At 37.9% G+C, this 13,024-nt stretch overlaps 2 protein-coding genes across 3 annotated transcripts; one reads left to right on the top strand and one right to left on the bottom strand.

Annotated features, from left to right (window-relative positions):
* Positions 1-1,266: 1,266 nt before the first annotated feature.
* snu13b (SNU13 homolog, small nuclear ribonucleoprotein b (U4/U6.U5)) lies at positions 1,267-3,138 on the bottom strand. The gene is made up of 3 exons (XM_066666123.1): positions 2,953-3,138; positions 2,498-2,618; positions 1,267-1,661 (listed from the first exon to the last, which is right to left on the bottom strand). The coding sequence occupies exons 1-3, from the start codon at positions 2,953-2,955 to the stop codon at positions 1,399-1,401; spliced, it is 387 nt and encodes a 128-aa protein (XP_066522220.1). The 5' UTR covers positions 2,956-3,138; the 3' UTR covers positions 1,267-1,398.
* Positions 3,139-4,087: 949 nt separating this feature from the next.
* Positions 4,088-12,260, top strand: uqcrc2b (ubiquinol-cytochrome c reductase core protein 2b). Of its 2 annotated transcripts, none has more exons than XM_066664429.1 (14): positions 4,088-4,254; positions 5,373-5,474; positions 7,278-7,427; positions 7,525-7,589; positions 8,206-8,262; positions 8,351-8,475; positions 8,595-8,692; positions 8,768-8,825; positions 9,062-9,157; positions 9,873-10,072; positions 10,459-10,539; positions 10,672-10,748; positions 11,375-11,528; positions 11,960-12,260. In XM_066664429.1, the coding sequence occupies exons 1-14, from the start codon at positions 4,222-4,224 to the stop codon at positions 12,041-12,043; spliced, it is 1,380 nt and encodes a 459-aa protein (XP_066520526.1). In that variant the 5' UTR covers positions 4,088-4,221; the 3' UTR covers positions 12,044-12,260. The 2 variants fall into 2 exon arrangements, with proteins under 2 accessions (XP_066520526.1, XP_066520527.1); XM_066664430.1 differs by lacking the exon at positions 5,373-5,474 and adding an exon at positions 5,264-5,338.
* Positions 12,261-13,024: the final 764 nt, after the last annotated feature.

Below are 13,024 nucleotides of genomic sequence, written 5' to 3'. Positions count from 1 at the left end.
CTAACTTCTTATATTTATTATTCACTGCCTGAGTCTAGACACTATTGTTTTAACAACAAATTAATAAATTGTTACCACAAAACATTTGTATGTTTTAAAGCACAGTCTGGGAACATACAAAAATGTTCCAACTGAAAATGTTTTAATAATGCAATGACAATGTTCTGCCAATGTTCTCACCAAACATTTTTAGAATGTTTTTGGGGAACGCCATCTTACCCTTGTGAAGAACATTCTAGGAACAAAAAAAATGTTATCCTTCCATTAAGAAAAACATTCTGGTTTATTTTAAAAAAAACTAAACTTCCCATTAATTATCTTAATGCAACATTACATGTGATGTTTTGATATTTCTAGATGGATCAGTGCAGAGGCTGAATTAAATTGTATCTACAAAATACAAGGGCTTATGCTTTTCTGAGCAAGTCTCATAACATGCTCACTAAGTTATAGTAGTAACAAGTTGTTATTGTAGTAAAAATATTGTACTAATGCTGTAATTCCTCATAGGAATTCAACCCATTACAAAAAATAATGGCTTCTTATCATCTAAAAATCCCATTAAACTTACAAGAGTATCCAGAGTTTTATACTTAATGCTGAAAGAAAGAGTCATTAAAAGAGTTTATCAGACTGAGTTTTGAGTCTCAGCACAAAAACATCACTTTAAAATGGGTCTTTGTAACATGATCAGAACTGTTACCTTGCAAAAGACTATCTGCTACTTGCTGTTAATGTTAAAGAATGATTTAGGGCGTGCATCTCCAACAGTGTGCTTTCAGATGAACTTCTGTGATTAAAAATCCTTTCAACTGTTAAACTGTGACTTAGACATTGTGTAGTACAGGGTGTCTGGGAAACATTACACAAAGCAGTATCTCACATTAACTAGGTAAGACCAAAGTTGAGGTCTGCCCTATAATATTATCCCCCATGTACTTTTCAAATTGAACAAGCTTGTCATATTTTTTGGCTATACTAAGAAAAACTACTTTGTGGATCATACCCCTGGCTACTCATGTAACCTCCATTTAATTTAATAGTTTTGATTTTTTACATTTCTTTAGAAGTGTATTTCAACTACTGTGACTTTGTTTATATGTTTAATTTGTTATTGGTTCTGCTTCTGGATACCATGTAGCATTCTACCTACATTAGCAACATGCCTGAAATAAGTATTATTGTAAATAATTTCAGAAAAAGTATATCAAATCATTTATTGTAGCAAACAGTATCCAAAACAAACAAGGCTTAGTTTAGCTCACTTGATTTATCACAAAAAATGCCCCTTTTGCATTTTAAAGTTAAAAACCCTTATGATTTCTGTACAAAGAGTACAGAAATAAAATACAATAAAAAAAAAAAAAAACAGAATATCTGGATAGAAAAAAAAAAAGCTCAGACCAAAAGTCTTTCAATAGCCATCTGCAAGGACTGAATTTGAGGTTTCAGTTGTGATCCTTCCTTAATGGTGACAGAGGTGGCGATGACTGGTCTCGACACCCCACACGCTCGTCCAAGGGCCTGCTTAGACCTCACAAAGACGTATGGCACATTCTTGTCCTCACACAGCAGTGGAAGGTGAAGAATAATCTCCAGTGGTTCAGCATCTGCAGCCATAACAATGAACTCAGAAATCCCACGGTTCAGAGTTTTAGTAGCTGTGAAAGATACAAAAGGAGAGAGAGAAAACACAACACCATTAAACTCAGAGGCAGTCAACACCACATACAACATATTAAGGCTGACATTTTATTTTATTTTTTGCGTTTTTATATATTTCAGTCAAATGTATTTTACAGGTGCTTTTTTACCCCTCTTTGTATTAAACAGACTAATTGTGTGGCTTCAACAGTTGGGGAAAAATGGGCTCTTCTGGTTGGCTATGTTGTATGGTGTAGGCACAGTGGCGCAGCAGATAGTGTCGCAGTCACACAGTTCCAGGGACTTGGAGGTTGAGAGTTCAAGACTGAGGAGTTTGATTTGTTTTCCCTGTGTCTGCATGGGTTTCCTCTGGGTATTCCAGTTTCCTCCCACAGTCGAAAAGCACATGTTGGTAGGTGGATTGGTGACTCAAAAGTGTCCGTAGGTGTAAATGTATAAGTGAATGTGTGGGTGTGTCACCCTGCGAAGGACAGGCGCCCCATGCAGGGGTTTTTCCTTCCTTGCAACCAGTGATTCCGGGTGGTCTCCGAACCCTGAACTGGATAAGTGGTTTCAGGCAATGAATTTAACAATAAAAAAAAAAACATATGGCTTATGTGCTTCAAAATGAACTGTTTCCATTTTCAAATTTTTGTGAGCAAAATCATGTGTACATGTGCATATAAGGTGTGGGTAGGTGAGATTGTATGTTTTCAAATTTCATCAAAATCTTAAAAGGTATGTCTTACTGGAGCTTTAGACGTGACTCTGATCAAACCAACACATATCTTCCATAAGAATACATGTATTCTCCCCTATAAATGGACAAGTTTTTAATGAGACAAATTCTTACCCTCATTAGCTCCTTTCCTAAGCTGTTTGTAGTTTGATGCCTGCTGCACAAGATCCAGGATAGTTTTGGTTAATGTGGCATCGGCCAAAGGGTAGGCCTTGGGATTAACTTCAGCTTCAGTCTGTGATTAAAAATAGTTAGAGACAAACCACAGTGACCAAAGGCTAAAGTTATTTACATTATTTAATATGCCATTTTCTCAACACTAACGTTATGTTTAGTAAACAAAGGCCACATTCGGATTTATATATCCTCAAGGTTTTAGCTACAAAGTTGTAATCATTATGTGAACTCACACTGATGGATATCGCGTACATGGCATAAATAATCACATGTGCATACAGTAAACAATTTTAACCATTTAACTCGTTATTTGTGTTATACAATATGGTACCTTTAGACACGAGGCCAGACATACTTTCTTTAAAGCTGGCTTTACTGCTTTGAATACTCACCATGATTTCAAGTAGTCCTCTCGGCGAGTGCTTCACGGAGGATAAAAAGTTCCGAGACTAAATTTAGACTAAAATGTAAATGGAAATAAATTTAATCACAGATCGCAAAGTAGTGAGTAGTAGCTTTAAGTTAAACCTGCTAAACTAACGTTACCGCCGCTTACAACACGTGTTCGTAAGTGGCAACGCGCATGCGCACACGCATACTCAAGCACCAAAGCAGTGACGTAACAAAGGTACAAAAAGAGGGGACAGCGCTCCATTTGCTCCTTAACTCACTACATAGTGCACTACGTAGGAACTGATAAGTTGTACCACATTTTCCCCTGCCTTAGAATGCGTTCCTACGCCTAATTGTCCATCACCTGCTTAACATTATTAAATTGTTTGCATGCCTTAATTTTATGGTATCAATACAATTAAATTTTGATAGTTATTCGTTAGAATTAACACAGCTCCAGGGACCTGGAGGTTGTGGGTTCAAGTCCTGCTCCGGGTGACTGTCTGTGAGGAGTGTGGTGTGTTCTCCCTGTGTCTGTGTGGGTTTCCTCCGGGTGACTGTCTGTGAGGAGTGTGGTGTGTTCTCCCTGTGTCTGCGTGGGTTTCCTCCGGGTGCTCCGGTATCCACCCACAGTTCAAAAACACACGTTGGTAGATGGATTGGCGACTCAAAAGTGTCCATAGGTGTGAGTGTGTGAGTGAATGTGTGAGTGTGTGAGTGTGTGTGTGTTGCCCTGTGAAGGACTGGCGGCCCCTCCAGGGTGTATTCCCACCTTGCCCCCAATGAATTCAGGTAGGCTCTGGACCCACCGTGACCCTGAACTGGATAAGCGCTTACAGATAATGAATGAATGAATGGTTAAAATTAGAAAAAGAAAAGGAATTAATTTGGAATTGTAGAAATTGTAAATGCAGATGTAAATCTGACCCTTGATTTTCGGACAGTGCAATAAAACTGAATTACACTCTGCCATGGTAGGCAGAGCCCAGGAGCAAAAACATAAAATTTTATATAAAAAAGAATATAATAAAAAAAATTATCGATTTTGTTCTGTATCTCTTAGAAAAACTACTACAGAGAAAAATCCAATTTAAGCAGGAGTGTTCAATCTATTTTCCAGTAGTCTCTAGCTCCCCTCCAGCAGAGAGCAGTGTCCGGGAAAGGTGCTCTGTTTTGGGGAAAGAAAAGAGGAGCGTTTGCTCTGGTGTAGGACGTCCAGGTCAGACATATTTCTCCGTGGTCTGTGCTGAAGGAGAGAGAGGGAGAACATGAAAGGGCTTCGGGGAATCAGTCATTTGTCGGTGAGGAGCCCTTTTTATAAACGTGCTTTTGGAGAACGAGTTCTGACTGATATATGTCAGAAAACCCCCAATGAACCTCACTGTAGGAGAATAAAATTAGCAAAGTTAGCTTCTTATGTGAATCTTCCTTTCCACCTTAAATGATGTAGAGGGTAAACGTAACTGCTGCACTGTTTAAGGTGGAACGGGCAATTGGAGTAAGAAGACAAATTCCCTAAGATTTGGCATCTACTGTGACTTTCTTATGGGCTGTACTGGTAATTAATATACTAAAATATAACAGTTTGCAAAGATATGTTTATGCAAGGTTTGTTTCTATCTATTTTGTCTTTAATATTCAAGGCTAATGTAGAGATAGAGGAGGTCATGAAAGAAATATTGAAGTTCTTTTAATTTAATGTATTCTACCTTCAGTTGACGGCAAACTCACTTAGTTTAATAACTGTTTCCTTCAGTTTTCACAAATAAATATTGATTTGGCTTGAGAGAGACTGTTGTTAAAACAAGAGTATGGGAAACTAATTCTGAGGAATTGTTTTAACCCTGTAAATATATAGTTCCTTTCTCAGAGACTCAGTAGTAATGCAATAGAAACCAAAACAAAGTTGTTGAGAGTGACTTGATGTGAGATTTTTGACTGTAGAAATATTTAAACAGATTTCTTTACGGTGATGGTGAGTGAAAACAGGGCTTCCTTTGCGGAGTATGTTTAGGAGACAGATGTTTAGATGTCTATTAGGGTTTTGCTGTTTTCCCCATGTCTGCCTCGCTTTGCTTTGGGTGCTTTGGTATTAGATATCCACGTTGGCCTAAAATTTACTGCATCCTGATTAGACATTTTAACATAAATGATAAATAAGGGATGATCATGTATGGAATATGGTTATATAAGGATTATTCGGCCATAAAGCTTGGCTATCTTTCTCTCTTCTTGTACATTTAAATGCTGTTTTAGTGCTGAGGCATAACACCGGCATGGTGCCGCATCTTCCTTTTTTCTAATTTGCAGAGGAGGCTTTATGCAGCGCAGGCTGCCCGTAAGGAGGTCGCGGAGCCACTAAGGTTTCAGCCGCAGGAGGTGCAGGTCAGTGGGTGTTGACTTTTCTTTCTTTCCACAGAGACGAGCCTATGCGGCCAAAGGAAGCCTCCCACCCTTGAGTGAGCCTCTGTCGGGCCTTAAGGTTTCTTCGGATGCCTTCCACACATACCAGGATGTACATGTATGTCTGTCTGTGTAGGAATGTGTTGTGTGTCTTTAGTTTTATATGTAAAGCTAAACATTTATCTTAAGGGAACCCTCTGGCCAATACAAATATGTATTTTATACATATTTAAACAAATGCTAGTACTAGTAGTTTTTACAGGAGTGTGTATCTGATGTCAGCATGTGATTAGTTCAGTGGGTAGCAGGAAAAAATATTTTATTTATTTATTTTTTAATTAAATGACAAATACATTTTTTGCCACTGTATTGTTAATATAATCACACTACTATCACCTACATTGCTTATATGTAATGCTTATGCATTAACTAGCTCCTCATTGGCATTTTCATTTCCATCTGAAATGATTGACCTTGGGTGGCGCGGTGGAGCAGCACACATCTCCAGGGACTTGGAGGTTGTGGGTTCAAGTCCCACTCTGGGTGACTGTCTGTGAGGAGTTTAGTGTGTTCTCCCTAGGGCTGGACAATTGATCAAAAATTTATCAAAATCGACATTCAGAACTTCTAATCGACATAATCTTGTCTATATTGATTATTTTTATTCTGTTATGCCCCCATGGTGTGTTCATGTACTGCACCTTTAAAACCACGCTACCAAGCAGTAGTTACGTGACTCTGCCCCTATCTGTCACATGGAAGCAACCTAAACGCCAAGGCCAACCAAGCGAATCGAGTAGCTCATACCAAACAAAAACAGTGTCTGTGATTTGTACTTGTTGTGTTTAACTATAATTAAGACGACACTGAACAAAAAGAAATCAAATGTAAACGCTGAAAATAAAAGAGAGGAACAAGCTTCCAGCAACATTTGAAAAAAATACCCCATATTTAATACTGGAGCATATTTACTGTACAAGACTTGTCAGTGAAATATGAGGGTCAAAAAATGCAAAAACAAAATAATCATTCATTAATCGTAATCGTAGTAAAATATTAAATTATTTGTGATATTGATTTGTGCTCATATCGCACAACACTAGTTATCCCCGTGTCTGTGTGGGTTTCCTCTGGGTGCTTCAGTTTCCTCCAACAGTCCAAAAACATACACCACCTGGGTGTGTTCCTGCCTTGTGCCCAATGATTCCGTGTAGGCTACAGACCCATCGCGACCCTGAATTGGAAAAGCGGTTCCAGATGAATGAATGAATGAATGATTGACCTTGTTACACTGGCTAATTCTTAATGTCTTCCACTTCATAACAGACCACATTTACCTTCTTTATTATTGAGTTCCTATTAATAATAATGCAGTATTTTTTGCAGAACTCATGCATTGGGATTTTTCACAGATTTTTCCAAATTTAGCATTTATTTCTGTACTACACTTTTTTTGGAATGAAAACTGTGAGAAAATCACCTGGTCATGTTCATCTACTGTCATATATACAGATATATCTTATTCCAATAGGATCAGATATAAACATTAGATGTTTTGTAGTAATATAACATTATCCCACTTGCCCGGGTAAAACAAATTCTTTTCAAATAGGTCGTAAGTTTGTATATGTTTGATCCAGAAGAGCAAACTGATTGCTTCAACTTCCTGTAAGTGGTCAGAACTATCCAAAAAAAATCACATACAATACAATTTCATCTTGTAAACAAACCCGATGAAGCATGTCTGAGCTGGACCAAGACCACCTCTTTTGCGCTGACCAGGTTTTGGTGCTTTGTTCTGGACTGTGGTCTGAGGCAATTTCACACCTGCTATTTAAAAAATTTGAATTCAGAAGGTCTGGACTAGTAGGTGTGAAAACACCCTAAATCAGCTCCTGCTAATTGTTACATATTCTTTCAGGTAACCAAACTGCCCAGCGGTTTGGTGATTGCCTCTTTGGAGAATTACTCTCCTGCCTCTCGTATTGGTGTGCTTGTGAGAGCTGGCAGTCGCTATGAGACACTGGACAGCCTTGGTGTCACCCACTTGCTTAGACTGGCAAGTGGCCTGGTAAGTAGCAGTGAGGATGGTAATTGAACATGCCTTGAATGTTCTTGAGTGTGATCACACTTTTTACATTCATTTGTTCACATTCTGCTTTTTACAGACCACCAAAGGCGCCTCTGCTTTCAGGATCTGCCGTGGAATTGAAGCCGTGGGAGGAAGCCTAGGGTTTGTGTGTTGTTTTATCAGTCGACTGAGCTTGTTATGAAGCTTATAAATGGTGTGGTGTCTGTTTTGCCTTATTTAAATGGGACATTCATTCATATTTAACATTTCTGGATAGTTAAATGTTTAAGGTGTAAATAATGTCATTCTTTTTTGTGAAACACTTCATTTCGAAGAAGCTTTGTGTCCATATTATTTAATATTTCTGTAGACTCTCACACAGAATAAGACTTATGAATGGTTATGAATAAGCTGCCTAAAGCTTGAGGCCATGGCTATCCATAGGCTCACATTGTTTCCTAAATTATACATGCAGGAGCATGCTGAAGGAACTTTTGTAACATTTAAAAAGTATTTCAACAATTTCAGATTTACTAGTCATTTATATAGTGCATATAATTGCTGTATTTTCATAGACCCTTGTTCAAATCACTGGAAAAATTGCTTGCATTTATTAGATTGTCTTAAACATAATCAAGAACTCTCCATTTTTGTTCATCTTCTTTGTGAGACCAGGTTAAAACCGGCCAACCACATTTTCAAGAGAAGGTTTGTGCTTGTTGAGGGATGCTGTGTCAGTGTGCTCTCCCCTTATACTGTTGTATTTTTTTCTGTACAGTGTCACTTCAACAAGGGAAACCATGTTGTACACTGTGGACTGTTTGAGGGATCATATGTAAGTATGATGTGGATGATTGTATGTGAGTGTGTACATTTTTTTTTTCTCTCCCCATTGAGGTTTTGTATTATTCGTTTGATTGCAGTGACACAGTTATGGAATATCTGATCAATGTGACCACTGCACCTGAGTTTCGTCCATGGGAACTGTCTGAACTCACTCCCAGGTTGAAGCTGGACAATACTATCGCACGCCAGAGCCCTCAAATTGGTGTGTTCATTAGCATAAGATATTTTTTTCTGAAATAAAAGGATGCATGGATTCTCTTCATTGTTTGCCATATTGATATAAGGGTAAACACCTAATTTTACCCCTCTGATTCCCAAAAGGTGTGCTGGAGAATCTGCATTCTGTTGCTTACAAGAATGCCCTCTCTAACTCCCTGTACTGTCCAGATTACATGGTGGGCAAAATCACCACAGACCAGGTAAGACCAAAAGCCAAAATGCATGCAGTGTATAGTAATTTGGTAGTACTTCACAGTTTGTCTTATTTTTTACAGATGCACACCTTTGTTCAAAACAATTTTACAAGTGGACGAATGGCTCTTGTTGGTATTGGTATGTTACTACATTGTATATTTTTACACGGCAGTAAGCTAGACTCGTTTTTTTATTTTTATTTTTTTATGTGAGACCAAGTCAAAAATTCAGTGATGGAGTATTTCAAATTGTCATCAATGTCATGTTTGTTGTTAATCAGTTAAGTGTGGCTGTGGTTCTTTTTTTTTCTGTAAATACAGGTTGCTGATTGTGTTGTTGAAAATCTGACTCTGCCCTTTTCTACCACTGGACAGGTGTGGACCATGCAGTTCTTAAGCAAGTAGGAGAGCAGTTCCTTAACATTCGTAGCGGAACGGGCACTGTTGGATCGAAAGCTGTGTACCATGGAGGTAATATATTATCAACAAGGACACTTGGGCTGTGTCTCAAAGCCTAGCCTGCAGCCTCAGTAACACAGACCTCAAAAAACTGAGCCAATATGTCTCTCAAATGGTATGGTCTATATAGTCTGCATGGCGATGTCAACAGTCAAAAGTTCAACATGAAACTAGGTTTTCCTTGCAGAAATGGAGGAGCAATTTTCATGACAAGCTTCTATCCTAAGGCTTTGGTTTCCACTGAGTTTAATGTATTTTTCTTAGGTGACATGTGTACATAGAATTGAGGAGAAGTGAAGGACGTACAAAGACTGTATCTCTTGGCTGTAAACATGCAGCTTCTGTGATGCGATGTATAAGAAATGCTAGGCTGCAACACAGGCTTTGAGAAACAGCCCTAACACCATTGATATTAAGCACTGAACTGACACCTCATTTGGAGCAGTCTGTCAAATGCTTATAAGTATGTGAGTAAATGAATTACAAATTCAGTGACGTGATTTACATTTGAAAACAGAAGATTTTCACTTTTCTGTACTAATGCAGTGCAGGTTTTGTTAATTGTGATTTAGTATAATCTCACTCCAATAAATAATTGCCATATTTTATAGTCCGCTGTATGTCTTTAGTCATTGTGTAGATGTGTTCTAAGTAAGATAATACAATAACAATTTAGATTAAATTGTGTGATATATATGTATAACCAGGGTGGCATGTGTTTGTGTAGGTGAGATGCGCAATCAGACAGGAGACAGTTTAGTGCATGCAGCTGTTGTGGCTGAGAGCACAGCCGCCAGCTCAGCTGAGGCTATGGCTTTCAGTGTCCTGCAGCACGTGCTGGGGACAGGATTACGGGTCAAGAGAGGATCCAATGCCATCACCAAACTAGACCAGGCCATCTCCAAGGTCACAGCTCAGCCTTTTGATGTAAGTGAATGTTTAGCTCTTTTTCATATTGTCAAAGAAATTTCTTGAATGAACGATCATGCTTTTGATAATTGACTTTAATTAAAATATATATATATATATAAAATGGACTTTTGTATGGTGCATATAATGCATGTTTATATATAATATCATTTTCTGAGAGACACAAAAGAGACTGAGAATCTATGACACATCAGATCATATCTACCTGATTTTTGTCATGAAATCTGTCTTCTTTGTGTCTCTCAAACAGTTTTGGATAGTCTCATCTTATTATAATATGTCATATGATTGCTACCACATTAATCCTTTCATCGTGCAGTAAGCTTAACAAGGCACATTTGTGGTTGCTTATGGAACCAGTGATGTTTTCCTCTCATCTATAGGCCTCTGCATTCAACACAAATTACTCTGACTCAGGTTTGTTTGGAGTCTACACCATCTCACAGGCTGATGCAACTAGAGACGTAAGTCAGTTTAATTTTATTTTGCTGATGGCATGAAAAAGGCTGATCTAGACCTTACTCACTAGTTAAAATGGTGGTAAGCATTTGTGGCAAGCTATAGCTTACATTTCCTCCTATGCCTCTGTTCCTCAGGTGATCAAAGCTGCTTTTGGCCAAGTCAGTGCTGTTGCACAAGGGAATCTTGCTGCTTCTGACCTCAGCAAAGCCAAGTGAGAGATCACCTTTTTGATATTCATTTGCCTAGTTTGTATTTTCCCTCACTTTAAAGCACTGAAATACCAGAAGGCAATGATTAAAAACTACATTTGCATGCACACTAATGGTTTAATATCAGTTCAGGATTTAGTCTGAAAAAACATGGTTCAATCTGCAAACACTAACCAAGGTTTTTTCAATTTACCTGACCTAAATATAGCCTGATTAAATTAAGTTTCAGGTTTGAATTGCACAGATACTTGACATAACTTTAGGCATATAATGAATTATATGCTGACTCTACTGCCTATTTCTTTACAATTGTTAGTTCTTTCTGTATCTCTACTGGGACAATGGCTTAATTATACCAAAAAGAAACAGAGTAATCCGAGGATTTGCAGTTTTAGAGGCAAAATTGATGGAATCATCTACATAAATAAACGTGTTATTCATGAAGGTGGCATACAATGATGTCCATGTAAAAAGGAATATAAATTACACTTTTATACAAGTCATGTTATTGTCATTGATTGGTCCATTTGTTTAAGTAGTTAAACGCTTAGCTAGGCTGCTGTGTTTAGGCAAACACAGTTAATGAGAAATTCTCATAATCTGTGAACTTTTTTTTTGGTCTGTCTAGAACCCAGTTAAATTCTGAGTATCTGATGTCTATTGAAAACTCAGAAGGCCTGTTTGAAGCTATTGGGACACAAGCACTGACTGAGGGCACCTACCTTTCCCCAGAAGCGATTTCTCAAAAAATTGATGCTGTGTCTTCAGCTGATGTCATCAATGTAAGTCACTGCTAAGAAGTTAATTTGATAAAGGATGTTACTATAGTTCATGTCGTTCATTAGCGTTAGAATTACTTTATTGGCCACTGTGCTTGCATTTAGAGGAATCTGTTCTCTGCATTTAACCCGATATGTACAGTGAAACACAGGTTTACACACAAACTAGTGAATACTAGGGGACAGTGAGCACACATGCCCGGAGCAGTGGGCGGCCCTAGCCACGGCGCCCGGGGAGCAGTTGGGGGTTGGGTACCACCTCTGGGGAGCGAACCAGCAACCTTCTGGTTACAAGCTCATTTCCCTAACCACCAGGCCATGGCTGTCCCCATTGATTTTTATTGGTTTTATATATATATATATTTAAAAATCTGTTGCATAATTAAAAAAGAAATAAATACATTGTCCTCCATCTGTTTTATTTTTTTCCTCAGGCGGCCAAGAAGTTCATGTCTGGCAAGAAGTCAATGGCTTCCAGTGGACATCTGATTAACACACCTTTTCTGGATGAAATCTGATGGACCACCAGTGCTCTTCTAAATTAATTTATCGGCAGATCCTGCCTGAATCTTCTTTGAAAGACGATATAAGTAATGATCATACCTTCTCTTCTAGTACACGTCATGTCCAGAATAATAAAATTCAGTATTGAAATCATATTTTATAGAGTGAAGAATCATGAAATAGAAATAAGACTTCACCATTGTCCATCTGAAATGTATAGCACTTGTAAACTAATAAAGTGTATTTGTTTCAAAAAAGGTGTAAGATATTTTATATCACAGACATTTACTTTGCTGTTTGATCGATACAGTGCAATATTAAGACTCTTTCTTTACATATTTCCAGTGAACTCCGTTAACACTGGACGTTTCTTGTTTGAATTCACATAACTGAAATAAACAGAAAACCAACATCATATTGGGAGTTAATAAATATAGGTGCTGTTCTTGGTTTAATGCCTGATCATGATAAATGGGGTCTTTGAGAAGACATATCTATTTAACAGTATTTATTATCTGAAATATTACTGACCACGTCATGCTTTAGTGCAACTGCTCCAAAGTGCTTCCTTTCATGTTTTTCTTTGGAGACTTTAAAACCTACCTCCATGTTTGGATATATTCCTGCAGTGGAGTTACTGAAGGTGTCTAACAATATTTGGTTATACAACATATACAGTAACTTGTCGTAAAGATGTACAGTTATTTTGAGAGTATAGATCCTTATCACCATACTTAAAATACATGTATAATTAAAAAGAACATGTTTAATTGTTGAATGCAATTATTGTACCTGTAGTTTGTGCCAACATATCTCAACAACACTTCATCCTGATCAGGGACTTGATGTGCCTCAAGCTTACACAGAATCTTGCACTATGCACAAACACATCTTTCCCAGGGCTCCAACCCATCAAAGGGTGTCACACACTCTCCCAGCAAAAAAACACACTCATCTGTGGACAAGTTTGCACAGCCAATCCATGTACCAGTTGC

The sequence above is a fragment of the Hoplias malabaricus genome, chromosome 3 (genome assembly GCF_029633855.1).
Source record: "Hoplias malabaricus isolate fHopMal1 chromosome 3, fHopMal1.hap1, whole genome shotgun sequence".
Classification (NCBI taxonomy): Eukaryota; Metazoa; Chordata; class Actinopteri; order Characiformes; family Erythrinidae; genus Hoplias; species Hoplias malabaricus.
The sequence above is the reverse complement of the archived record's forward strand: the minus strand, read 5'-3'. Positions and strand labels throughout refer to the sequence as shown.